This window comes from Melanotaenia boesemani, chromosome 22 (assembly GCF_017639745.1).
Source record: "Melanotaenia boesemani isolate fMelBoe1 chromosome 22, fMelBoe1.pri, whole genome shotgun sequence".
In the NCBI taxonomy this organism is placed as follows: domain Eukaryota; kingdom Metazoa; phylum Chordata; class Actinopteri; order Atheriniformes; family Melanotaeniidae; genus Melanotaenia; species Melanotaenia boesemani.
Window position 1 is genome coordinate 21,599,324 of NC_055703.1, and position 27,587 is coordinate 21,626,910.

General features: G+C 37.5%; 1 protein-coding gene across 1 annotated transcript in view; it reads left to right on the forward strand.

The window, feature by feature from the left end:
- The first annotated feature begins 678 nt into the window (after positions 1 to 678).
- The window catches only part of LOC121633734 (kinesin-like protein KIF3C), a 30,437-nt gene continuing 3,528 nt past the window's right edge, over positions 679 to 27,587 (forward strand). The window contains exons 1-7 of the mRNA XM_041975937.1: positions 679 to 2,626; positions 20,627 to 20,728; positions 20,839 to 20,961; positions 23,757 to 23,875; positions 24,809 to 24,925; positions 25,128 to 25,236; positions 26,144 to 26,289. Of these exons, the coding sequence (XP_041831871.1) occupies positions 1,202 to 2,626; positions 20,627 to 20,728; positions 20,839 to 20,961; positions 23,757 to 23,875; positions 24,809 to 24,925; positions 25,128 to 25,236; positions 26,144 to 26,289 (2,141 nt within the window). The 5' untranslated portion in view covers positions 679 to 1,201. The remainder of the gene's footprint in view (positions 2,627 to 20,626; positions 20,729 to 20,838; positions 20,962 to 23,756; positions 23,876 to 24,808; positions 24,926 to 25,127; positions 25,237 to 26,143; positions 26,290 to 27,587) is intronic.

Here is a 27,587-nt window from a genome sequence, read left to right on the forward strand (position 1 = left end):
CACAGTAGAATTGTTATTATTTTAGTTTTTTGTTCCTTCTAAGATGTTTATTATTACACACATACTACATTATTCAAAATCATAATTGTTATTGTGTTTTATTTCCTTTTAGTGTAGGGGAAATATTCACATCCTCTATTTAAGTAAAAATAGTTGTGCAACACTGCGAAAGCAATTAAACATAGGTTTTAATAGAAGTAGGCTACTAAATATAAAATAATATCTGACCTTCTGTGATTAACTGGATTATGACTATTGCGGTTGGTTTATTTTTAAAAATGCTTAAGAATGGGAGATACCATACCAAATCCTTGAATGGTTGCCAGTTTTTTGTCATATGATGGGTTGATAAACCAGCTAATTTTTATCAGCTTTATTGATTGAGTTCTCAGTCAGCAAACAGCTAATTATCATAATTACACAGATATGCTTCTTAAATCTTGTTTAAAAAAAGATTACTATGGGGGTTAACGTGTTGATAAATAACATTTAACGTGTGGTGTCATCCATCCTGTAAATACAAAGTCAAATTTCCACTTTAAGTTGCGCGCGGAGCCAACATTTATTAGGATAATTGACGCATTGGTGGCGTTAGCCTCTGTAAGACAAAACTCAATTTCCCATGATCCTCTATTCGACTCCGCAGTGATGTGGGGTGTGGTAGTTGAACGAGAAAGCCCGTGTGTCTGGATGTGCTGTGTGTTTTGCGTACAGGAGGGGAGCCGCAGATCCACTTCGGAGCATCTCAGAGCGGAGGACGGGAAGATGCGGACAGCGGTGTGGAGCGCTGCTGCCGGGTGTGGACACACAGGACGCGGGGACAGTGATGAGTGAACTGATTTGTGTCATTACCGGGGTTGTTGGATTTTATTTTTCCATCGAGTGAATCTGGACCGGGGGGAACTGAAATGGAGCGTCGATCCAAAGCGTGAGAGGTGCTGACGGTCTGTCTGTTTGTGGGCTGATATTACAGACAATAAGCAAAGGAAATCAGCAACAGTGGCGGCTCCTCGTTTGAACTGACAGATATATGTGTTAGTAATTTTAGGTGCTGCAGCCATTTTTCATTATGTTATGACCAAGAAGCCATACTGAATGTATTATTAATTCATTAAAAAGACAACTGGAAAATTGGCTTATTGAAGGCCTCCTACAAGCTACTAATCTATTTTAATTTAGATAAGACACTGTTTTTTATTGCATGAGACAAAAGCCAATCATGTCAAAGAATAAGAGCAGTGAGTCAGTGAAGGTGGTAGTTCGATGCCGTCCTTTGAACAGGAAAGAGGATACCAATGGTCTTCCAGGAGGAATTGTGCAGATGGATCTGGGGCTCGGACAGGTGATCCTCAGAAACCCTCGTGCACCACCAAGCGAGCCCCAGAAAACATTCACGTTTGATGCAGTCTATGATGCAAATTCTAAACAGAGAGACCTTTATGATGAGAGTGTGCGGCCATTGATAGATTCAGCGCTGGCAGGGTTCAATGGCACCATCTTTGCTTATGGGCAGACTGGAACTGGGAAGACATACACCATGCAGGGAGCATGGCTGGACCCAGAGAAACGAGGTGTGATTCCCAATGCTTTCGATCACATTTTCACACACATCTCCCGCTCCCAATCTGACAAGCAGTACCTGGTGCGGGCATCCTACCTCGAGATCTATAGGGAGGAAATTCGTGATCTCCTCAATCCAAACCCAGGCAGCACCAGAGGTCTGGAGCTCAGAGAAAGTCCAGAAACTGGGGTGTATGTTCAGGACCTCACATCATGTGTTTGCAAGAGTATCAAAGAGATTGAGGAAGTAATGAATGTGGGCAATCAGGCAAGGGCGGTTGGAGCAACAGACATGAATGAACATTCATCCAGGTCCCACGCCTTGTTTTTGATTACGGTAGAGTGCAGCCAGCCTGGACCAGATGGAAGGAAACATATTAGAGTGGGGCGTCTTAACCTGGTGGACCTGGCAGGTAGTGAACGCCAAACAAAGACTGGTGTCCAGGGAGAACGCCTGAAAGAAGCTGCCAAGATCAACCTTTCCCTATCAGCCTTGGGGAATGTGATCTCAGCATTGGCGGATGGACGCAGTGGCCATGTGCCATACCGGGACTCAAAGCTGACCCGGTTGCTGCAGGACTCTTTGGGTGGGAATGCTAAAACCGTCATGGTGGCCACGCTTGGCCCGGCATCCCAGCACTATGACGAGACCCTCACCACCCTCCGGTACGCCAACCGTGCCAAGAACATCCAGAACCAGCCCAGAGTCAACGAAGACCCCAAAGATGCTCTGCTGCGTGAGTTTCAGAGGGAGATTGCTCGTCTCAGGGCCCAGCTCAACCACAGGAAGTGGAGGAGCAAACAGAAGAAAGAGCAGATGGACGGCGAGTGCTGGGACAGAGATGGGGATGAAGAGACAGAGTGCGAGGAAGAGGAGGTGGAGAAAGAAGCAGAGGACTATGTGAAGTTGGAGGAACAGCGGTTGGAGAGGGAGAAAGAGGCCATCAGAGAAGATCAATTCCTCTTGGCTGAAGAGAAGCAGAGGCTGCTGGGAGAAAAGGAGAAGATGATGGGGGATCTGAGGAAGGAGCAGGAAGCTGCAGAGCAACTTACAGCAAAGTATAAGGTGAGTCCAGTTAGGACACTGGAACCAACTCACTTTTTTCCATTTATTTGTTCTCTACCCCACTTTTTCTCATTTAATTTTTCATTATACACAAACGACACCAACAACAAATGTATGATACTCTATTCAGAGTATAAATAATTACAAACAAAAGCAGCAATTAAACCATCCTATTCAGTTTCTCTAAAAGACCGAGATGGCTGGAGTAGGAGCATTTCTGCATCTCAGCTGTCTGAGATTGAAGTTCCCACAACAGATTTATAGAAGACATTGTAGGATTTAATCTTCCATAAGTAAAGTCTGCTTTGCCCTTTGTTGTAGACAGTGTCTCTAAGTGAGTGCAACTTAAAAAAAAAGGTGAGGAAATATGAATGGGAGTAAAGATTGATTTGATATTTTGCTTTGATGTAGCTGATTCAATGCTGTTTAATGCTTACCTTCTTCTGTTTATATCTCAGAGGTCGTCATGACTTTTTCTCCAACTCTCCTTACATACCCAAATGACCTAACAATGGTTTTCACAGTAGAGCTTCTCATTAACTGAGCTTAATGTAAAAAAGAATCAATCAGATCCCTTCAAGTCTTTCAAGTCTTTTTTTAAAAGAGTAGCATACTGTTATCTAGTAGCTTTATTTTCCCACCTGCTGCCCTTTATCCACAGTCTGTCCATAAAGGAGCTGTGATTGTTGTATTTTAAAATGTCAGCCTTTCTCTTTGTCATATTCTTGCTCACCATCATGCAGCCAGTAATCACAGACTGAGTCAGAGCTGCATTAATTACTTGCCCTGATTCATGGGCATATGCAGTCAATAAGTCACTGGTGCAGAATGACTGAGAGACTGCACGCATGTACCGTAGCTGCAGCCTGGACCATCCACTGGATCAGTTTACTGAACAGCCCAAGGCTCTGATGTGAGGAGATGAGAGGAGGGAAATTATATTTTCAGTGGTGGAAAAGACTAGATGATGTGGGTTTGTATTTTCTGTGGTATTCTGTGCGTTTTAGTAGAAATGATGGCCTTACATTTTTTTGTTGCTGTTTCCACTCTCTCTCAAATCCCATTGGAGAGCTTTCGACAATTTCCAGAGCTGAAATGATGCATTTAGTTGTGGGTAGGAACTTTGTGTGAGTAGGTGGAGAGTGTGGTAACAACAGGAGAAATGTAATAGCACACATACTGTCCAGGTATATATTTTTTACTGCTTTTAAAAGGTTGCAGCCATCTCTATCTCTGCAAACAAGGCAAATAACATGACTGGAATGAACCCAGTCTGCAGAAACTGCTGTCAGTGAGCTGTGTTTGACTGTATGTAACAGCTAAAATCAATAACAGGACCACTTTATGGCTGCTGTGAAGCTCTTAAACATGAAGAATAACATGTATTAACTGGAATAATTCATTTTTTAAACATAGTTTTTTTTTGTTTGTTTTTTTAAATAAAAGGCACCAACTCAAGTCCACAAGCAACATGGATGGAGCCCAAGTGTACAAATTAATAATATAATAATGCCAAAAACATAATAATTTTCACCATTTTAAATTTAAAGCCAATAACCTAATAACTAGCAAATAACTTAATGAGCATTTTGAGCCAATAATGTTATACGTTATTATGCATTTAGTTATTTATTAGCCTAGAATTAAAAGAAATATTTTGAAAATAAAGTAATTGCAGCTGACAATGTAATAATAAGATGACATTTCTCAGAAATACAAGATGTTTTTGCAGTTTGCTGATTAAAAATATGTATGATTACATTTTTTGCCAATTTATTACATTATTGGCTTTATTACATTTATAATTGCCAAAATTATTATGCTATTGGCAGTTATTACATTATTGGCCATAAAAGTCCGCCTTGTTCCTTTTTGTTTTCCTTGTTCAATATATCAGGACTTTGAACAATCCTTTCTTCTGTGCATTCCTAATGTGCATGTTGGTGAAACCCAGGAGAAGAGAAACTGGATCCCTTCAAAGCTCTATTCCCAACCTGAACTGCCTCCCAGTATCTTTGTAAAACAGAGCAGGAACGCAGTTTTTTTTTTTTTTTTGCACTTAAAAATGAAGATGTGTCAGTCATAAATTTGGAGAGATGTTCAATTCATTAAAAATATGGGAAAACATTTGTGAAAAATTAAAAATGAACTCTATATGCAATCAATCTCCTGCATTATATCCCATAGGTCTGTTCTTAAAGAGCGTAAAGCTATCTGCAGTGGAAGTTAGAAACTCTGTTTACATTTTTATTCTACTGCAGCAGATCTATTATAAATAATTCTTCATTTTGAATTTTCCCAAATGTCTTCCCATATTTCTTATGTGCTGTTCCTCTCCTGTTCTCTCACCCAAGGCTGCCTTGATTTCTCGGTACCAGCGACAGAATTCTCCTTGAGAACATTGTCCTCAGTTAACATATTGTTTTGTTTTATTTTTTTAGTCTCCTGTCTAAAAGGAGCAACATTTCATTTATTGAGAAACTATATGTTTGTTATACCTGATCAAAAGCCATGAGGATGTGTTTTTAAAAGAGGTTCTCTAAACAGGAGGAGATGCCTTGTCAATTCCAAATAGAGAAGCCTTGATTAAAATTAAAACTACATTCTAATATGTCAACACAGAACTATTTGTGAGGCACTTTAGAAGTTGAGTTTGAAGTATTCAAAAACAGAACAAAACTTTTTCTAGGAATATAAACTAAATTCCAAAAACTATTTTATATTCAGTGTAACACAGCATTTTATAGTACTGAGTAATGACTAAGTAGTATTAATGATCCATAACAGTGCATCATTGTGAAACATCAATGCATATGTGCAGCTGTAAACAAACTGCTTTATATCTCCTTAATATTCCTTCTTGGTATCTAAACGTCTTGTTTGTATTTTTTAATTTTAGGTGATAATTTTGTGTTGAAATGAAAAGCCTAACTCCAATCATCACTGTCTTGATTTTTATGATTTGGCACTTTCTATTTGCGAGTAGAAGTCTAAGGTGTGGAAAAGTGTCCTGATTCAGAGCTAATCATTTTCCTGTGCCCTTCAGACTGAATGCTTTCATATAGTACATTTTTACATGAAGCTGCTCATATTTCTTCCTGTCACGTTGTTCCCCGAAGGACCACAGCATTAATACTTTTAGTGCTAATCTGTATAATATCTTTAGAGGCTCTGTGGCTCACTCGGCATGTTTGGCTGGGTGGCTGCTGAGCGATGAGAATCAGCAACTGCCCCAGAGGTGGAAGATGATTAAGGGGAAGAAGTATTTCCTGCCTTTGATGCACCAGTCTATCTCTGTTGGCTCAAAAGGAAACCCACATTAGTCAGAGCTATGTTTGTTATGCAAGAAGCAGATTAACCTGTTCAATTTAATTATTCTGTTTCAAGATGCAGATGTATTTAATATAGTTTGATGGATCTTATTCATCTGTGCCATAGAGCTCCAGCCTTGTCAAAATAAGTTGCAAATAAATCAAATGACATATCAAAATGCCCCTGTATTTGGAAAATAACTAAATCATTTAAGTATTTTTCAAGCATGAACAATAAACCCTCCAATCTAAATGGAATTAGATGCTGCATACCCAAATGTATAAGGACCTTTGAAGAAATTTACACCAAAACCAGCATGTGCACCCACTTATATGTTAATTGACTTCTCATTTCCAGAAACAGTATGGTTACCCACAGTGTGTTTTTGCAAGCATTCCTCAAAGGGACAACCCTGTAACTTACTACAACTGGAAGAGATGATATTCAACCAGCCCACAGGCTATGTTGGACCACAATTTCTAAAAAGTACGACTCTGAGACAGAATAAATTCACTAAAATGAACTGCATATGTCTGCTCCCAATAACCAGACTGGTAAAATACAATAGATCCACATCCATCACTTCAAAACTGTTCTTGCAACCCTGCATGCAGCTCACTCAGCAAAAATGTGAGTATCTACAATATATAGGTGTTAAATCCGCAGCAGTTTGGAGCTAAAATCAATAAATTCTTGCAACTTATACCCACTGCAGAAGTGTGTTAATAAAAGCAAAATAGGCCATGCTCATTATTGCAGCTTATGCACTTGGATGTTGTGTTTCCATCAATTTCAGCCAGAATCAGATTAATATAACACAATTGCTCTAGAGTCATCTGACACATGACTGCATGTCAAATTAATACTTTCCTATTATTGGCAAAAGGCAGATATTACTGTTATTTATTTATTTTTTTTATATCTAAATGTAAAAGCATTGTTTAGTTGCCATATATGAAATAAAAACAAGAATTAGCCATCTTTGCTTGTTCCCAGCTTCGGCACTCTGGCCCAACTTCCATCTGATTGGCTGAGACTGATATAAACCCACCAATCAGAGAATGTTGCCAGAAGGTTAGATTTTATTTTCTCATCTCAAGTGACCAGAGACAGAAAGGTTTCTGGGCAGAGAGACTCTGAAAGAGAGAGAAAGAGGCTGAACTGAGCTCAGAAATAGCCAATTACAGAAAACATCAAACAGTAATGTAATTGAGTTCCATGTTGTTTCTGTCTCTGCCTTGTTCACACACAAACATAAGCAGGTCAGAACCAGCCTTGTGGGGCTGTGATGGGTCATCTGTTGGTTCTGACTGCGAACTGGCCTCCAAGGTGCGGTGGTCCATCTGTGCCTTGTGTTGGTGCAACTGTTGAGCTATTGCCTGCACTGCTGGGGGTGCCGTTAGGCCAAATGTCTTGCAGGACATCACATTTGGCTGTCCGGGTTGCGACACAAGCATGTAAATTCACAACATCGCAGGTTTCGATCTCATTCTGTGGCCACCTGTCTGAATCACTCTCATGTTCTCACCGTTTTTCTTGTGATAATGTGTGAAAGAGGTGAGGGGGAGGAGAGTACAGCTGGACTGACAGAAAGGGTCTGCATGTCAACAGATGTGTGAAAATCCTTTTAATAGCAAGAGGAAAGGAGCACTAACCCTACTGTGTTATTAGCAGTGATGACTGGACCAGTGAATTCATTGTTTGGCTTTGCCTCATTAACAGAAATACTACCTTCACTCAAATGATGACAAGAATTACACCAGTTTGACCAATAAAAAAAAAAAAAAAAACTTTTTGAGAGATTTTTATATTTTTCTTTTTAATATAGCGGTGTATACATTTCAGTAGTGTAGGAAAAGTGGAAAAATTCTTTTTGTCCATTTTATCAACCCATTAACCAAAGCATCATAAAACCCAAGCAGTAATTAATAATGTATTTTTTAATTAAATCAGTGAGTTATTTAATCTTAATCTTTTATTGTGTCTGTAGACAGTGACAACATGAAATAAAAATGCTCTCATGTCTTATTAGGTTTACATATGGACCATAAAAACATTGCATGTGGTGTGAAAGGGATATACATCACCTGTTATCCCTTCCACATGTGGCCTAGAGGCGGCTTTCTTCACCTCCTTACAGTCTCAGTCAAGTGTCATTATCCTTTTGATGTCTGATCAAAAGCAACCCAGATCACATGTCAACCTGTTCAAGGTTTAAATTCAATTAATTCTGGTACATAGTATATTAATGCAAAATAAAATCAAAAGTTAAATGGAAAGATCAGAATAATCTGAAACCTCTTACCCTTTAGTGGTATAAGCTAAACAAAACAGCTACACAAGATGTAATGAAATGCATTACAGCATTAAGGACTAAAGCCAGACAACAAGTCCTTCATCTTTCTGATATCACTGTCATCCAAATATGGATTTTGCTGTTGTAGTTTATGGTACCTCACTGGAGATGGACCTCTCCTGGGCAAATACTTGGAAATAATAACAAGTAATAATATCCATTTAATATTATATATGATTAAATTTTATTCATGTGAATAAGATTAAACATATTTATTTGCTGCTTTGGTTTGCAAACCGCAAAACTTGTATGACCCAGTCCCATTTTATCTGTGCCACAGCACAGATGCTCTGAACACATCATGACAGCTATTTTTAATATTTGTTAGTTTTCTGATTACAAATCAAAGTGTGAAGTTCCTATTTTTCTCTTCATTTAAATTTGATGACAGGCAGAAAGGTTGAAATGGTCATTTTAACTGTGATTAGATCTCATGAGCATGCTTCTCCCCATTACTAAATGGAGTTTATCCGTCTGCATTTACACAAATCTAGTGAATCTTACTTGAAATAAAAAACAGAAAAAAGAATAAACAAAAGAAACCAAATGTTCATAAGAGTAAATAAATCTAGCAGGGTGCTCTCTGGGCTCCTCAGAAATGATTAACAGTAAAAAGAAACTTAAGCTTCATGGATTGCTTGTTAAGCCAGAACCAGTCAGAGGCTGGAGCCCAGAGCAGCCTTCATTGTCCTCCATTAAACTTGTTAAAGTCCAATACTGTCTCATAGTTAACAAAATCACCGTTTTACCAACATTACCTAAATGGCTCTAACAGCCAAAAAAATCCATTTAAGATTCAAATTTCTTCCTTTTTAGCCTTATTTTGTTATTATTTGTAGTTTGTAATCCCCATTTTTTTCATACCACTCACTTTCTTCTCCTGATGGTCAATTTTTCCAAACCTGGCACCAGCTTATAGTTGATATTTAGAGCTATTTTAATGAAAATCCTGAATTTCTCTCAGCAGTACTGTGTGTTCTCTGTCATGTCCCGTTAAAATTTACCCTATGTGTTGTCATATTTCATTTTCTACAACAGTTGAGAAGACAGTGATCCACACAGCTGCACAGAAAAGATGAAAAAGCTGTCCTTGTTGTGGACTTTTTCTTTTAATCATTTTAGATTTTTAAAAAATATTCCAAATTTCATTTTAAAATAGTCAAAAAGCTGTTTTGACTGGAGAAAGTGACCACTGAAAAAATCTGTTTCTTGTTGTGAATACCATAAATGTTGATACTGTGACTCTTGCAAATGTTTCAGTGTGTAATTTGGAAACAGCTCCCAGTTGAAGTTCTTGTTGGTCACTGGATGCTTATCACAAATAATAATCAGTGTGAACATTTACTAAAAAAGGAGGGAAGTTATTTTCTATCCATAACAATATACCAGAATATAAGTTAACGTCCTATCACAGCATAAATGGCTGTCTTTCTCCTCTAACTGATTTGACCTGAGCTTTATTAAAGTTGATATTAAACAGTTTAAAACTTCATGTCGAGCGAGCAGCAGCTTCTCATCAAGAGCTTGTTATGTCCAGCCCTCCTCTGGACTATTCTTAGATCCACTTTTCTGGGTCAAAACTGTAACATCTCCCTGCTTCCCTACTGTATCTCTCATTAGAGATCGCTTCATCAGCCTTCCTTTCTAAGTACATCTTAAAATGTCTTAAGTTAATCTGACCTAGAGACATTGTTAGTGATTTGTCTTCTATAAAACATAAACTTACTTTAAATCTTTAGAGGAAAGAGTCTCATCTCTTTTAGCCTCCCTGGAAGAACATTTTTCAGTCTGTCTCATCAACTATTTCATCATCTATTTTATTGTTTTTAGTCAAATCCTGCCTAGATAAAAATGGGCTTCATTTTAAAAATATCCCCATTACTGCTTGTGAATAAAGAGCAGACTGTGAAATTTTGATTTAGTTTGTGGAAACAGAATATTTTGTTAGCATAGACTTCTCTTAAAAGGGTGAATCTAGTGAGCACTATCAAAGAATAAAAACTCATCCCTGGCAGTTTGCCCAGATTAAGTCTGTGTTGGGAAACACTGGGTCCTTTCCCACAAGGTAAATGTCCTACTGTCAAATTTAGCTTCAAATAGAGGAGGGCAGCTTGTGCGGAAGCAGCTCAATCTTTAAGCTGAAAGCCATGCATACCATGAGCTTATAGTTTCCAGAGTCATCAGTTAGTTATTAATGTAAACTGTTTTGTAGCATGAATGGATCTTTTGTTACCAGTCTGTCTTTTGTTATTATTTTTTTTCTACATCCTACCAGCTGAAATCAGCCAATCATGATGCGTGAACAGCAACAATGACCATAACTAGGATACACACTTACACACACACACATGCATGCACATACATACAGTGTATGTGCAGTTCTGTACAAAGGTCATGATCCACCCCTCATTTCTTTATACTTTGCTTCCAAGCAGCCAGACCGTTGAAATAATCTTTGCAAGTTGTCTTGAGCAATACTTTTCCAGGCTTTTTAAAGATCTTTCTAAGATTTCTTTGGACTTTTTGCACAGTTACAATCCAGTCTTTTGACATCTTCCATTTGAATTTGCAGCAAATTTTTTTTTTTTCTTTTCTTTTTTTTAACCCAGTCATCACTGACCTATAATTCATTTAAGGCACCCAACTCAAGGGATGAAACAACATTAAACCAATTTATATTTTATCTCTAGGCAGCTTTAGTCTGTCACAACCTCATTTGTTGTTATTTCTTTATCTGCATGTGTGAGTCAGACAAGACATAAAAAGAGTATTTTTGCACCAACAAGGTAATTCCCAAAGAGCTATTTGCTGAAAACTGCATTATGTGCAGTGTGGCCTTAAAGAATTTAGAAGTAAAAGAGAAAAGAAGAATTGGCAGACTTAAAAACTATCTACAGCTGTACAAACTCTATTTTTGCATTACATACTGTATTTTCATTTAAGTTTAAAAAATCTGTTTCCTGTTTTTCTGACAGTATTTTAAAGAACTAAGAGGTGGTTCAAGGCTTTTAAACTGCAGTATATTCATCAGCTTCCCATGTGTTTAGCATGTACAGCTGTATGGATGGAATAATGGTGCTTCCTGTTTGTATAGCTGCCTTCCTGTGTAATTAGTGAGGGAAAAAGCTCGGACAGAGAGAGGGATATGTGTGTGTGTGTGTGTGTGCATTTGCAGTTTATCTTTAGTGTGTCTGTGTGTGTTTTTGCATGTGTGGAGGAAGCTGATAACAGAGCTCATCTCTGCTCTCCATCTCTCAGCATAGCGGGCTGCATCACTGAAATATTAATGAATCAACTATGAGTGTGTTTTCATTTGTCTGTATGAAGTCAGTGTTTACCGCAGGTCACCGGTTAATTTCTTAAACAATACACACATTCTTATTCATCGCAAACAGAGGGAGGCAGAGAAATATCTGCATGCACACATAAAATATTAAATACATGTTATTTTTGTACAGGGGACAGATGTTTTGTTGATGTTAATTAAATGTACAGAATTTAATAATGAATGTCACACAAGCTGTGTGAAGACTTTTGACCACAAAACAAGCAAAGAAAAAATCCTGTAAGGCTGTCATCTGAAGACCAACAGATGAATTCAGAATTAAATCCTAACATGTTTTTTGGGGGGAATAAAATTACTTGTATATGAATAAATTGCTCTCTAAATAAATGCTACTGCTGGAAGTGCGAGCATAAATATAAGAAAAGCTCATTTTATCTCAGTGTTACTCAAGTGGAGATTTCTGGCTCACTAATTCAGTGAAAACAGCCTTAAATGACGCGACCTTCAAACTGCTTTTGCTTAACGAATGATCTATTGTTGAAACAATAGTTTCTGTGAATTTATAGTAATATTGGTTTTAATAATATTCAATAGAAAATAAAATCCAGTAAAATGAAGGATTTCTGTCTTTTGATTTTTTTCCATATGTTCAGGAGTTTTTAAGTCCTCATCTGTTCAAACACAGCTGATCAGTGACTACAAGACCTTTCTTCAGAAAGCTTTAGGCTCATTTGTCAGATCTTATTAGGCACTTATACTGATAAATCTCTGTCACATCATTAATGTTTTACTGTTACTCAAGTAGCCATTGATACCATCTGTTTTACTTCTCTTCTTGTTAAACAGACCCGAGGGTTCAGTGTTCTCTAATTTGTCACAGTACCCTACACTTGAAACTTATTAGAAATTTTTATCTTTGATTTAATTGTTATTTTCTTTTTCTAGTTATTATTGGTTATGTCCTTTGACAATGTCTGCAGTTGTACTGGCTGTATCTTCTCACTGATAAGGTTTAGCTTTGCAGATTTTCTTAAAGTAGGCACGCTAGCCCGTCTCTATCAAGCAATATCTATGGACAAAATACAAAAATAATATTTCTGCTAAATTGAAATAAACTCATTTCCAGGCTCCATCTTCATATGTCACAGTAAACATGTGCTACTTTCCATTAATCTGGTGGACCCCGAACGTGTCAGTATCATGAGTGAATAACCACCTTTTAACATATATGGGTCAGTTTCAGTACAGCTGAAGTAACATTAATGGACAGACGGGATGGCAGGGATCGGTTAATTTTATATATGATCAATTTCATAAACTGTAAAGTGAAGTAAAGTTTCTCAAATTATAAAGACAAAGCTGTAACTGTTGAGCAGTCAGTCCAGAAATATGATGCAGTTAAATAAGCTTAAAATGTATGAAATTGATATTTCAAGCTGCAGTCACCCACTCCCACTATGCCTTACTGCATGTACCCAACTTTCTCACATGAATGAAACATCATGTGTCTCTTTATTTGTCACTTTAATGGTCACATCTAAATGAACCATGAGGAATATTTACAGAGAAGTGGCTAATGTCTAAATTACTTAATGACCTCGCTTTAACAGAGAGATGAATCCATTAATATTACATATCCTGTGAGTGTAAAGGGCTTTAGTTATACTGATGGAAAATTCAAACAATCAAATTTCCAAAATTTGTTGGGCTGTTGCTTTAAATGTGTGTTAGAATATAAATGTGCTGCTTCTTTCCCACGAGAAAGAGTCAAAATAGATTTCTTGTAGTCTTGCATTCGAGATGTCAGCTAAATGGCAAAACTAAGTTTACAGCCACTTTTTTGTTGTCTTCTTTGGTTATTAAACAAGTTAAATTATAAAACTTTATATGTAATGTCACTGTATAAACACACATCAGCCACCCTATCAACACAAATATCTAATCAGCCAATCACATGGCAGCAGCTCAATACATTTAGACATGTACACATGGTCAAGATAACTTTGTGAATTTCAAATTGAGCATCAGAATGAGAAAGAAATGGGATTTAAATGACTGTGGCATGATTGCTGGTGCCAGACTGGCTGGTCTAATTTTGTCACAAACTGCTGATCTACTGGGATTTTAACACACAACCGTCTCTTAGGTTTACAAAGAATAGTTTAAGAAAGAGAAAATATCCAGTGAGCAGCATTTGTCTGGATAAAAATGTCCTGTTGATGTCAGAGGAGAATAGGCAGACTGGTTGGAGATGATAGAAATGCAACAATCACTTAAATAATCACTGGTTCCAATCAGTGTATGCAGATTGCACAACATGAAGCAGATGGACTACAGCAGCAGAAGACCACACCGGATACCACTCCTGTTAGCTAAAACACAGGAAACTGAGGCTACAATTTGCACAGACTCACCAAAACTGAACATTAGAATGATGTCTAGGATATTTTCTTGGCACACTTTGGGTCACTTAATACCAGCATGGCCTGGTTTAAACACCACAGCCTTCCTGAATATTGTTGTTGACCCTGTCCATCCATTTATTACCACAGTGTAGCATCTTCTGATGGCTACTTCCAGCAGGATAATGCACCATGTCACAAAGCTCAGAACATCTCCAACTGCTTTCTAGAACATGATAATGAGTTTACTAGACTCCAGCAGCTTCCACAGTCACCAGATCTCAATCCAATAGAGCAGCTCTGGGATGTGGTTGAACGGGAGATTCTCATTATGGATGTGCAGCTGACAAACCTGCAGCAACTGTGTGATGCAGTCTCTGAGGAATGTTTCCTGCATCTTGTTGAATCTATGTCATGAAGAATTAAGGCAACTTTGAAGGCAAAAGGGAGACCCATCCAGTATTAGCAAGGTGTACTTTAAACATTTGTGCATCTTGAAATCCACTGCATAAGTAAATGTATTTTGACTTTATTCTTTGAGAAAAATCTGCCATATTTATCATGTTAAAATAGATATACACTTGTGTCCATAATCAGACATGAAAATAAGGACTTTGTGGATTATATTCTGCTTATTGCTGGATCTTAATCTTAAATCAGCATAAGACTGACAGAGTAAACGGTAACAAGATCTAATCTTGTTTTTTGCATCGATCAGAACAAATGTAAAACTGATTCTCAGAGATGCCCTCATCTTTGTTCTTCTTTTATCTATTTTAATATGCAGCATCTCACGTCTTTTCTTCCATGTATCTTCCCAGCAAGCTCTCTGTTTCTGTGCAGCATACACAAGACCTGTTGTCGTCACATGATATTTATAGCACGGTTGCTCCCAGCAGGCTCTGGCCTCACTGTAACTGGTTGGGTGATGTAGATGAGCCAGCTCAATATGCAACGCTTCCCATTCCCTTCACTTTCCCATCAGGAAATGGATCAGTTACAGACTAAAGAATGTGAGCATGCACTCTCAGCAAAGTGTAATGTGTTTATAATTGCTTTCAGTGTGTTTCCTCTTAGCATCTTCGAGCAGATTCCACAAATGCTCAGAGATATGCATCAGTAGGTTTGACCTGGTAGCTGTGTGCTATGTATGTAATTTTTAGCCTACACTACAGCTGGTTTACTGTAGTTTGATTAATTATCTGAAAGAGCTTATTTGATCATTAAAAATACACTGCATCTCCACAAAGAACTGGTTTAAATCATAAATTTAAAATACGCTGACATTCACCCTCAAGGACAAATTCACTGAGTTTGGAAGCTGTTTTCTTTCTTTGCAGTTTTGTGCAAACAAAGCACAGGTTTTGCTGGAAGTGGTTGCAACTTGCTATGCTGAATATGAAAAGGAGCAGATACCGTGCATGTTGTCTTACCCTGCAATGCACTCATAGCATAAACATTTTAATAGACACGGATTTCATTGTTTAGAAGTCAGTACTTCCAGAAAACTCTCAGGTTACAGAGAAGGCTGTTTTAAAGAGAGCCTTCGTTCTGAGTGGATTAAACATCTCCAAGGCTTTCGGGCAAAATGATTCAATCTACATTCTTTTAAAGTTGCTACTCTCCTTAAAACATGTTACATGCCTTTCTCATCATCATTGGCTGTAAAAAGCACAACTTTTTCATAAAGATTTAAATTGTCATAAATTATGAAAGGAAATTAATACATTTAATTTGCAAAAGAAGTAAGGACTTTACTAAGAACAGCCACTTGAATAACAATTATTATTTTTATGACAACATTTTAATGGAAAACATGTAGTCAGTCTCTCTCAAAAAAAAGAGATTAGTATTGATAAAGCTAGAAAAGAGACAACGTCTTTGGTATTTAATATGTTAATATTTTATGTTAGGGCTGTCGAGTGATGTAGTGATTAGCATTGTGCCTCACAGCAAGAAGGTTCCTGGTTTGAACTTCAGCTAATGCCTTCCTGTGTGGAGTTTTTATGTTCTCCCCGTGCATGTGTGGGTTCTGTCTGAGCAATCCATCTTCCTTCCATAGTCCAAAATCAAGCATGTTGAGTTAGTTGGTGTTTCTAAATTCTCCCTAGTGTGAGCGTTAGTGGTTGTTTTTCTCTGTGTTGGCTCGCAGCCGGTAACTGCTGAAGAAGAGGACATAACTTCACACCCAGCACGCTGAGTTTCTCACCTCCTCTGGCGCAGGATTGTGACATCTGTCTCACTTCAGCGACGTAAAGTCAGATGAAATGTGACATGACCGTTCAGACTGAGGTCTCTTTGAAAAATACCACAAATGTATCCAATTTATGAAAGAGATCTGGGTTCTGTTGAGAATAAAACAGATATGAGTAATTTATGGGCAAATAAGAGAACAGATTTGGGCAACTTTTGCCTGCGGTGTTAACGTAGTCTATGAGAAACCAGTCTGAGCCCCATCCGACTCAATATTGTCCAATAACTTTTCACTTGTGAGTTGCAAATTGTCAGGTTAAGCCATCAAAACATACATGGTTTGGCTTAGATATTAATAAATGCATAATAACAGCTTGGCATCACATCTCTTGACTCTAAAATAAATTACATCCCCTTATTTTGTGGCAGGTTTTAAACAAGTAAACAGACATGCTGTTTTTTTCCCAGTGCACTTTCAGTGTGCTTTTTTGTGTTGTAATGGAGAACTGAGCAATATGCTTTATTGTCAAAGCAGATCTGTGTACCTACATATTGTCTGACCCCCTAAAACAAGCTGCTTGGCATATAAATCACATCTAAATCTGTTACTTAGATAGGCAGACACAAACTTGTGTAATTCAGGGGAAACTTCCTAATAGGAAACACTGTTTAGCTGACTGCATTATTGTTAATTCTGTATGATAAATGAATATTTAACTGTAATTTACCATTATTAGGAAAACACTGTTGTAAATCTGCAGTAAATTTACAACTATTCATTACAGTTTGGCTGGATGCCTCATCTCTGTTGGACACAGAGATTTGTTGCATTTCCTGGCACTTGAGATTTGTTCTATTATCAACAAACCATTGTACTGCACCACAAGACATCTAAACAATGAATTTCAGAGCTCCCTGTTAGCTCATTACCCTGGCTGCAGCTAAATGCCCTCAGGCTTTTGGCTTTCTGGTTCAGCTTTAACCTTTGAAGGAGGCCTTTAAAAGTACATAAAGGTTTAAAGAAAGGTTTATAAAGGCATGAAAGACAAATGTCTCTCTTATTTTCTTTTGGAGAACATTGACATCCTGACTACACATATTTCTGTGTGTGTTTATTTGTGCTTTGGGAGCGTCATTACATTTTAGAGACTGTTTTAGGTTAATAAAAGAGTAGTTTTAGTTTAAAATGCTTGCAAGTTAGTAAAATATCATCTTAGATGATAAAAATATTATTTTTATCATCTAAAATCTTTATCTTTTATCATCTTTATCAAGTCTTGATCTCCCTGGATGCTTGGAAACAGAATAACGACTCCAGTGACAAGTGAGTCGAAGGTCAGAAGATCATTTGGACTATTTGAGTCAGTTTTCTTCTCTGTTCTGCTTTTTTTCCGTTCATTTAAAAGAAATTAGAGTGAGAATCAATCACATAAGCCTGTAATTTTGTCAGCAGTAAATTCTATGTCAAGTTAATACTACTACTTGACTCAAATGGCCAATTGAGTCAGCATTGGATTAATTAGTGCAATAAAGAATTATTTAAATGCCATGCTGGAAAGATTTGGTAATTTGAAGAAGACTCATGAAGATGAGATTTGAGAATTTACTGTTTGTGTTAATGCAAGTTGTAAAAAACGTAGTGAGGAAATTTGGGAAAGAAGCAATGAAATGTTTCTGTATAAGCGTTTATGAGAAAAGTAAGGCTGAGAGTTTTATGTACATATGTGACACATGAGATGCAAAATGTTTATTTATTTTGGGATGCTGGTGTGTTTACAATTGTTGATTCTGGAGATAATCTGCTAGCTGTGTCATTATGCTAAACTAAGCTGAGCTGAGCTCAGCTAAGCAACGCTAAGCTAAACATCATATTTCATTCAGGGTTTAACACTGATTTATTGATTTAATGAAGTATGTGAACTATACCCAATTATGTTGTGCTTTTTGATTGTTTTCTTACACAACTTAATATATTGGACTGGACAGTTGCTATCCTGGTAGAATATACAGCTACTTTTTGACCAATCAGGTAGCCATTTAAAGCAAACTGACTTATTCAGGACTTAATCCAAGTTAACAATGAACCTTTAAATGAGTATATAGTAATATGGCAATATTAGCCCTAATAATAATTGTATTGTATTGTCATGGAAGTTTGCAGAAAACCAAACTGTTTGCACCAAATAAGCAAAAAGCAGGTCATTCTGCAGGATCCATGAATTGCAAGGAGAGAAGATAATCATAGCGAAGATTCTCATGTTAACAAAACAAGCAAACATAAACAGCAATTTTGCTGTGTGAGGCAAGGTTGTAGACATAAGTCTGTTTCCTGTCATGAACTCAGTACTACAATACTTTTTTTTAGGACAACAGCAAAATGTACAATAAATTAAATTAAGTAAAAACATGAACATAGATCTTATGAATCCCAGATTTAAATGTAAATCATCAGATTTTTTATTTAAATCGCCACCCGTTAACAAGGAGACATTATGTAAGAATTACTTCCACCTAATGTGGGAATCGTGCATCGCATTCTAGCGTAACAACGGTAGCCAATGCATGTCAAAAATCCTCGACAACACAGATGAAAGCATGTCATTCGATAGTTAATAGTGTTCATTTAGGGGAAGAGGTTTGTGATTTCATAAATATTGCAAACTGCATCCTATCAAGCTGTAAGATACGGTTCCTCTGTGTTTAGAAGGAAGAATGGTTCTCACTGTGGGAACAGATCTCGACAGGGAACCTGACCTTGACACAACACCAGCTTTTTGTCACAGTAAAAGCCAGCTTATAAAGCCGTCCCACCGGCTTTTTTAGTGGCAAACCGTCATGGCGCTTCCCTACTAGCTTATCCGTCATATGTATAAACAAATGTTAAATTCTTCTTTCACAAGAATGTTTCAGATCATTAGTGGAGGTCATAATACACCAATGATAACACATATATACATGCTGACATCGATTTTGGCCAGTAAACAACAAAAATGTTACACACTGTCCCTTTAAAGCTTGCATATATTTATATAATCAAGCTATGAGGGAGAAGAGATATTGGATGCACACGAGGAAAGTCCCTGACATAAATCAGCCTTTAATGAAGCTAAAAGAGTATGACAGAACACAAAGAGCAGCAAAACAGGGAGTCACAGATGCACACACCCACATTTACACACTGGAGACAAAGACAGCTTGAAACAATGGGCTTTCTGTGCTGCAGATGCATCCCCTCTGAAGGACTCCACTGTACTCTGCAGCAGTTTAAATGTGTGTTTTTGTGTTTTCTCTTAAGCGGTAATGCTAGAGAATGTATATGCTGCACACAAAAGACATACACTGTCTTTTTGTAGTAATTCCTGGAACACAGCCATTACTAAATACCAGCAGCCCTTGTTTGCTGCCTTTGGGCCCCTTCTTTCTCACTCTTATCCTTTTTTTTCATCAGTGTATCCTATAACTGTCGAGCCTGTCACAGACTAAGATTTGTGCCCTTAGGACGTCAACCTAGGTAACAGTAACATGCATGTGTGTGAAGGTGTGTTTGATTTATTTTCAACACTTGAACATTGCATCATTGGGAGTCAGGGTTTTTAATTTTCCTGGTAAGAGACGCTGCAGCTAGAAGCTTGAAACGAGTCTTCTGCTTTAACTTATGTTACAAAATTAGTTTCTCAAATCTTCCTTTTAAAATATAAACATTCAAACTAGAAAGTAACTCAATCATCTCTCTGAATAAAAGCAATTTTAAGATGTTATCGATATTCGATATGTTTCCCCTCAACAACTGTAAATCAAAGCTCATTGTATTGTTTGGTTTCAGCCTATTTCCAAAGCCTGAAGCCCTTCAAAGTTTCATCAGGGCTCAGCTTGTTGTCATGCGGTGTCATCATGGTGATGTTAAGATGCCAGCTCGCAGCATCCGTCTGGCTCGTCAGCACAGCGTCCGTGCTGACTGCACAAAGACTGAACTGTTCAACATGCTCATGAACTGAGTTTGAACTTGAAGCCCATCAAAGACGCTTTTAGACTCATTTCTGATTTTTATTTCTGTCAGATTTGTCACTTCAGCCTGAAACCAGCTCCAGTGTATTGAGGAAAATAAAACCTGGGACTAATTGTTTCTTGTTTGGGTGAAACCTACATAACATCCTGTTCTTTTTTTGGTGCAATGACACAAGAGAAATTTTTGAAAGCTTTGGGATAATCAAATCTACTCTGATCCAACAGGCATCAATATGTAGTGGACAGTTGGTAAAACTGAGTCACAGCATGATATCCAGCTCTGTGTAAGCTGTTATCAAGAGCCACATTGAATAACACTAGAGCTAATGATCAATGCAATGATAAACTTTCTCCATGATGTCTGCCTTATAATGGTCTCTTGAAGGTGCACAATACAGTGTGTCTACTTCATGAATATAAATTTAGAAAATGTGTTTTTTTCTCAGGCGATGGAGAGCAAGCTGCTGGTTGGTGGAAAAAACATCATTGATCACACCAATGAGCAGCAGAAGATGCTGGAAATGAAAAGACAGGAGATTGCTGAGCAGGTAAAGCAGCTTCTGCTGTTAAACAATTACATTTTTCTTTTACATTATTTCTCCATTGTCTCATGATGTGTCCATAAGTTGGACAAAAGTGTAATGTTTATGCTTTTCAGACGAGTAAAGAGAGGAAGATGCAGCAGCAGATGTTGATCCAGGATGAAGAGACAGTGGAGCTGAGAGAGACTTTCTCTTCTCTGCAACAGGAGGTCGAGGCTAAGACCAAGAAGCTTAAGAAGGTGAAATCTTTGCATTTATAAATGAATTAAGAACAATACAGCAGTAGAAGGAAATTCCCTCTTTTTGTGGTTTTCTTTTTTGTGCTCTTGTTCTGCATTTAAATTTTTTCCATGCTACAGTGCAAGTGAAATCCTTCTCTGTTATTTTTTCCTTCCCACTCCATCTCACAGATATCACAAGCAGAACTAACACTGAACAGCCCATTTCTATGAGTGCAGATGACATTGTGACTGATGATCCTGTGCTGACCTCTCACACCACATGATACTGTCACTTTGAGAAAAAGAGGGAGAATAAACATTTTTTCATGTTGCATATTCAAAACTCAGATGGAAGCTTTTGCAGCGCAGTTACTGCAAATATGTGGCCAGCTTTTTAGATGGGCAATAAAATTGTTCACTTATAAAAAGAAATTGCTGGTCACAGTTTGTTCTTCCATGTAATAAGTAATTGCATGCAATTAGTCTCTTGTTTAGCAATGGCTCTACGCCTTCTCATCATAGTTCTAGTTTGTGAGAAAGAAAACAAATACAGCTACTAATTGACATACGCACTAGCTACTTAAAGAGGTACACCTGTTCAATTGCTTGCTAATTTGACAGCCAATCACATGACTGCACTTCAATTCATTTAGTCGTATAGACATGGTAAAACCACTTGGTGAAGTTCAAACTAAGCATCTGAATCTGGAAAAAGGGGATTTAAGTGGCTTTGAATGTGGCATGGTTGTTGTTGGTCTGAATATTTCAGAAACTGTTGATCCCCAGGGGTTTTCTTACACAACCATATAGAGTTTACAGAGAATAGTTCAAAAAGAGAAAGAAATTCAGTGAGCGGCAGCTGTCTGGACAAAAATGCTTGATGTCAGAGGTTCGAGGAGAATGGGAAGACTGGTTGGAGGTGATAGAAAGGCAACTCCCATGGAGATAGGGTAAGGAACTTGGCCGTTCGAAAAGAGGTCAGAGTTGAGCTGCTATTCCTTTGCATTGAGAGGAACCCAATGAGGTGGCTCGGGCGGGTGGTTAGGATTCCTCCTGGATACCTGGTAAGGTGTTTATGCCATGTCCATCCAGAAGGAGGCAGGAAAGGGGAGTCATGACTTCTCTGCTTATGCTGCTGCCCCCACAACTTCGTCTCAGATGAGAGGCAGAAGATGAAAGGATGGATGGGATATAAAATCATGGACCCATCCTGTCTTGCATCATCTGTTCAGGTTGCTGCAGGTGGTGTAATGGTATTTATTATAGTTTCTTGGCCCATGTTGGGCCCCTTAGTACCAACGTGGCCTGGTTTAACCACCACAGCCTACCTGAGTATTGTTGCTGACCATGTCCATGCTTTTATGACCACAGTGTAGCATATTCTGATGGCTACTTCCAGCAGGATAATGCACCATGTCACAAAGCTTAGATCATCTCCAACTGGTTTCCTGAGGATTTCCTGAGAAAATGCTCATTGTGGATGTGCAGCTAACAAATCTGCAATAGCAATCCATGCAACAAAGAATTAAGGATGCTCTGAAGGCAAAAGGAGGTCTAACCAGAGATTAGCAAGGTGTACCTGATAATGTTTTTAACAAATGATATTCAAGTTACAGTAAGTGCAAACAGTTTCCCAGCTCTTTTAAGTGAACAACCATAGGGTATGGGCTGCATTATTTTGTAATAAGTAAAGAAGAAAAAACAAGTCTATAACAAAACAAATCATTCACAATTAGCAGGAACATCAGGAGTGACCAAACCAACATTTTACACATTCGGAAAGAGAGGTTAGATCTGCAGTATAAAAATGATCACAGCATCTTTTCCATGGTTGAGAAAAATACTTTCACAATATACTATGGAGGGAAAAACACACTCAAGGTGGTTGACATGTTGTCATCCTGAATTCTGAAGAGGAAAGAGTTGTCTACTACACATGACAATGATCCAAAAGCAACCTAGGAGTTCTTTAATGTAATGAAGTGGGATGTTTTTCAATAGCTGAGCCTACAAACAAAATGTGAAGCAAAATAATAAAATAAAATGAAATGAAAACACCTGCTGTAGAGTCACAGCATCAAAAAGGTAGAAATGTTATTTGGTGATGTCTCAGGGTTGAAGGATCCCAGAAGTAGTTTCTGGAAAAGAACCAAAAGTGAATGTGGTTTTTAAAGGACTCTACATATTGAAAATTATTAACTAAAAAACAAACAAACAAACAAAAAACCACTTTACATGTTAATTCACCTAAGCTTACAGTTTAAGTTCATGTTCATTATATAGCTGTAAGAAGCATTTTTATAGTAGGTAAGTTGGCCTCACAAGTTGTTTTTTTTTTTTTGTTTTTTTACTAAAATACATTTAAGCAATAGTTTATGAAGATTTCAATATGCTAAAACAGTAAATTGTATCTTTATCTGCTTTTCCTTGATCACATTTTTCTTTGAAGTGTGTCTCACTTTGTTGGAGCAGGATGCTTTATTGGAACTGCAGTGTCATGATTCAGGCCAAAGCCTGGCAGGATAAGCCTCCCTATTTAAAGTCCAGGCTGGAATCAAAGACTGAACAGTGTGAATGCTTAGGAGTGATGGAGGAAAGCGGAGGAATGAACCAGAGAGATGTTGTGGGTGGTGTAGTGGGGATTGGTGTGCTCCCATTGGCTGGCCTGTCTTCCAGACACCAGTGCCTCCAGTGCTGTTGCTAAGGGCAACCAAGCTGCAGCAAGATGGAGACCAGATCAACAGCGACTGCACTGCACTGGAAACCCAAGCCCTCCTCAATCTCTATGTTTGTCTTTGAAACTCTCCTTCTAGTTGTACGCCAAGCTCCAGTGCATCAAAGCGGAGATTAAGGACGTGAACGGCGAGCACGTGAGGAGCCGGCAGGAGCTGGAGCAAACTCAGAACGAGCTCACCAGAGAGCTCAAGTTCAAGTGAGTTGCACAAGCATCCTGAAGAGCATTACATACAAACATGATTTGCTAGAATTGAATTCTTTCAAACACTAAAAGATGATGCTGAAATAACAGAAGCAATCAAAACTGAAAGCTGAATACAGAAAGATTTACTTCTCATCTCTTAGATTTAGGCTACAAGCAATGTAACTGCAGTTGCACAATATTAATAATAGCTTGAATGCCACATCTTCATTGCTGGCTCCATTTCTACCTTACAGACAGGACATCAATGTGCAATGAAAATGCATCAGTTATTCCTTAAACAAACTTTTTAAAAGGGGTTTGGTTTCTTCAGATTTGTAGCCTGACCCTTTTGAAAGCAGAAAACTGCATGTTGCACACAGTCTTAACCATTTTATTGTGCTTATTTTACAATGACAATGAAATACATCATATTAAGAGTGTATATTTAGTAAAAATAGAATTTCTTAGAATATGTCTCAGTAAAAAAAAGTCTCAATGTCTTACTGGCTTCAGATACCTCATAGCAAAACAAGCATGTCAGTAAAGGCTCCAGTCCAGCACAAAGTTTAAGACACAAAATAATTAGTTCTCCTTGCTTCAGTTCCTTGATTCTTTTATTGAAATAACTGCAGATGGTTGCAGTTGCCAAAGTAACCCTCAGTACTTATAAATATCAGATGCTGCAGGATAAAGATTTCCCAAAACAAAGAAAATAGCAACATAACAGCAATAAACACTAGTGTGGTCTCCAGAGTGTATTTCTAAGAGAAATCGGATATGAATGAAGGTCATTAGCTGCTCACATATTCCAAATAAACAGATTTAATGTTGATAAAAAAAGCATAATTCTGCTCTTACAGACATATGCTCAGAGACCATGCCATGTAGAGATTTCTTATATGATGTGACACTAAACTTCTGTTGTGATGTGTATGTTTTGCTCAGGTATCTGATCATAGAGAATTTCATCCCTCCGGAGGAGAAGAACAAGATCATGAACAGGCTGACATTTGACCCAGAAGAGGATCAGTGGAAGTTCCAGCCTCTTGTTCCTGCTGAGAGGTCAGGAATGGTTTTAGATATAAAAATATTCCCATTTTGGTCAGATTATGACCTCCATTCTTTCGTACTTTGTCTGTCCTCTTCAGGAATGGAGAGAAATTGAGCCGATATTTCTTTCTAAGCCGCAGTTTCAGTGCATTCAGATGTGTTTTCAGTATTGAGTTCTAATTGATTTTTGGGGGGGTCTCATGTGTCTGTACAGTAAATCCTCACAGATGAAGGAAAGGCCGGCATCTGCAGTTGGATACAAACGACCTATCAGCCAGTATGCCAGGGTTGCCATAGCGATGGGTCCTCATTCCAGATACAGGGTAAGAGTAAATGTTTGTACATGTATTTGTCATGTTGTGGGGACATAAATCTGTTCATTCAGACATGTTGTGGGTATTTTATTCCCTAAAAAAAATAAATCCCTAGAATTTCTTGTAAGGCTTGTTTAAGGTTAGAATTAGCCTCCAGAAAGTTGGATAGAAAGGCTGTGTGAGATCATATTATGTGCAGAAAATAAATCAGCAACTCTTCTGGTAATAAATAAAAAACATTGGAGGTGAGTGTAAAGCAAATTGCCACTGTATTTAAATATCATCATTAGTTTACTTTTATCTTTATGATTATAAACATGTTTTTAATTCCTAAAGAACCAGTTACTGACCTTAAATGAGTCTTTGGATCCACAAGTCTTGTTTTATGTTTTGATTTTTCTGCTATTTAATGCATAAAATAATCAATGACAAGTAAAGAAAATAAACAGCTGATTAATTATATATGAAATCAGTATAAAATGATATGACAACAATACTTACAAGAGTGTGTGTCTTGTCCTGCACTCCTTAAATGAAGACCAGGAATGTTTAAGGTCTCAATACAAAATAAAAAAATACACAAAATCAAAACTCTTTAAAGAATACACCAACAAAAATCTCTATTGATTTATAAATGCAACAACTAAAAGTGGAACATTTCATCTTCTTTTTGCAAAATATGTATTTGTCCATCTAATATTTCAACCATAAGATTAGGTTTGCTTATGGTTTAAAATTTGGATGAATGATTGTTTTGACTTTTTTTGTTATTGTTAAAAAATTATATTTATTTGTGGTTAAAAATGTATACAGCTACAAAAAATTGCAAACTTTAAAATGCTCAATTTCATAACCTCATGAAAGTAGTTGTAAGGAAGTGAATGTGGGATTCAGACTCACAAGCTTCCATTTGCAGGCTGAGAACATCATGTTTCTGGAGCTGGACATGACTCTTCCAAACACCTCCTCATTGGATCGCTCGACTGAGGCAGAACCGAACCAAAGCCCTTCCCTGGAAAACTCTCCCACCAAGGAGAAAGGCGTCCGCAAGTCTCGGTCCTGGTCAGTCTGCATGTTGTCTTCCATTGCTTGAGCCATTTCATTGGTTCATCACACTCTCTGCACACTTTCTGTTTCATATATTTACAGCTTCCCAAGTAGAGACTGTGTTTTGTAAAGTTGTCTTTTAATCTTAGATTATAAAATGATTTAAACTAGCTTCTATTGAAGTTGCTCTTGAAAATGTAAAGTCATCTGTATTCCTAAGCATCACTCCCATTCTCTTTGTGCGGCAGCTTATGTCGCTTGAAGCCTGAGTCCTGCTGAATACTGAGCAGAGGATCCTATTCAGTGTTTGACAAATGTTAGTAAAATAAATGATGGCAAAATGCTTGAGAAATTGCATTGCATAGCTTGGGGACATGTCGCTGAACAAAAATACACATTAAAACCGATTTGCATATATGTAGAAGGTCTGTGAAATGAAAAGCCAAGTGACAATGCTGCATTTATCCTAAATGCACTTGACACATTTGTCGGTTTTTACTGAAGGAAGCATGTGGACGAAGGGCCTAAATTAAAGGTTACTGTATGAAAATATCCATGTATGAGCAGACAAGTCCTTAAGGCCATTATACACCAGGTCAGATGTCGGGAGGGTCGGTGAACATCTACTACAACTACTACTTCTCTGTTTGGTGTGCAGTGCAATACAGGCATTGCTGAAAGCCATTAAACTTTTATTTTTAGCATCTGAACAGTAGAAATTGTTCCAATTGGCTGCTCATTGCAGCGAATGACTGCATGACAAGAATAAAGGCATTCATCACTGAAAGCTAACTGCTAACATAGCATGACCCACACAATCTCCTTTCATATGTCGTCTTCATTTCTCCTAAATAGGCAACACTTTTAGCAAGAAAATGGTTGAGACTGAAGATCAGCTGATTCACGCGAGACCGGTTCTGTGTTTTAATACTGAAAACACAAAGCAACTGTGCTCTCTTAGGATTTCTTTTGTTTGTTTCTTTTATCTACCTGATTGTCCAGTTTTGCTATTTGAACAATGTACATCCAGTATTACAAACCTGTGTTAGTAAAAATATTTATTTGCTTAAAATTAAGCTGAAATGAAAATAATTAGCTATTTTTCCTCATTGTAGCATTTCTTCATAAACTTTGCAACAATTGAAAAAAATATAAGAGATTATTTGCTGTTTTATTCAATAGGTAGAACTTCATAAGAGTTTCGTATTTGCATAAATATCCAGTATTTTTTCAATGTGGAATATTTAATAATATCAACCAATGTAAGTTTTTTTTAAATAAATATGCAAATAATTTTCCGATTATATCATGAA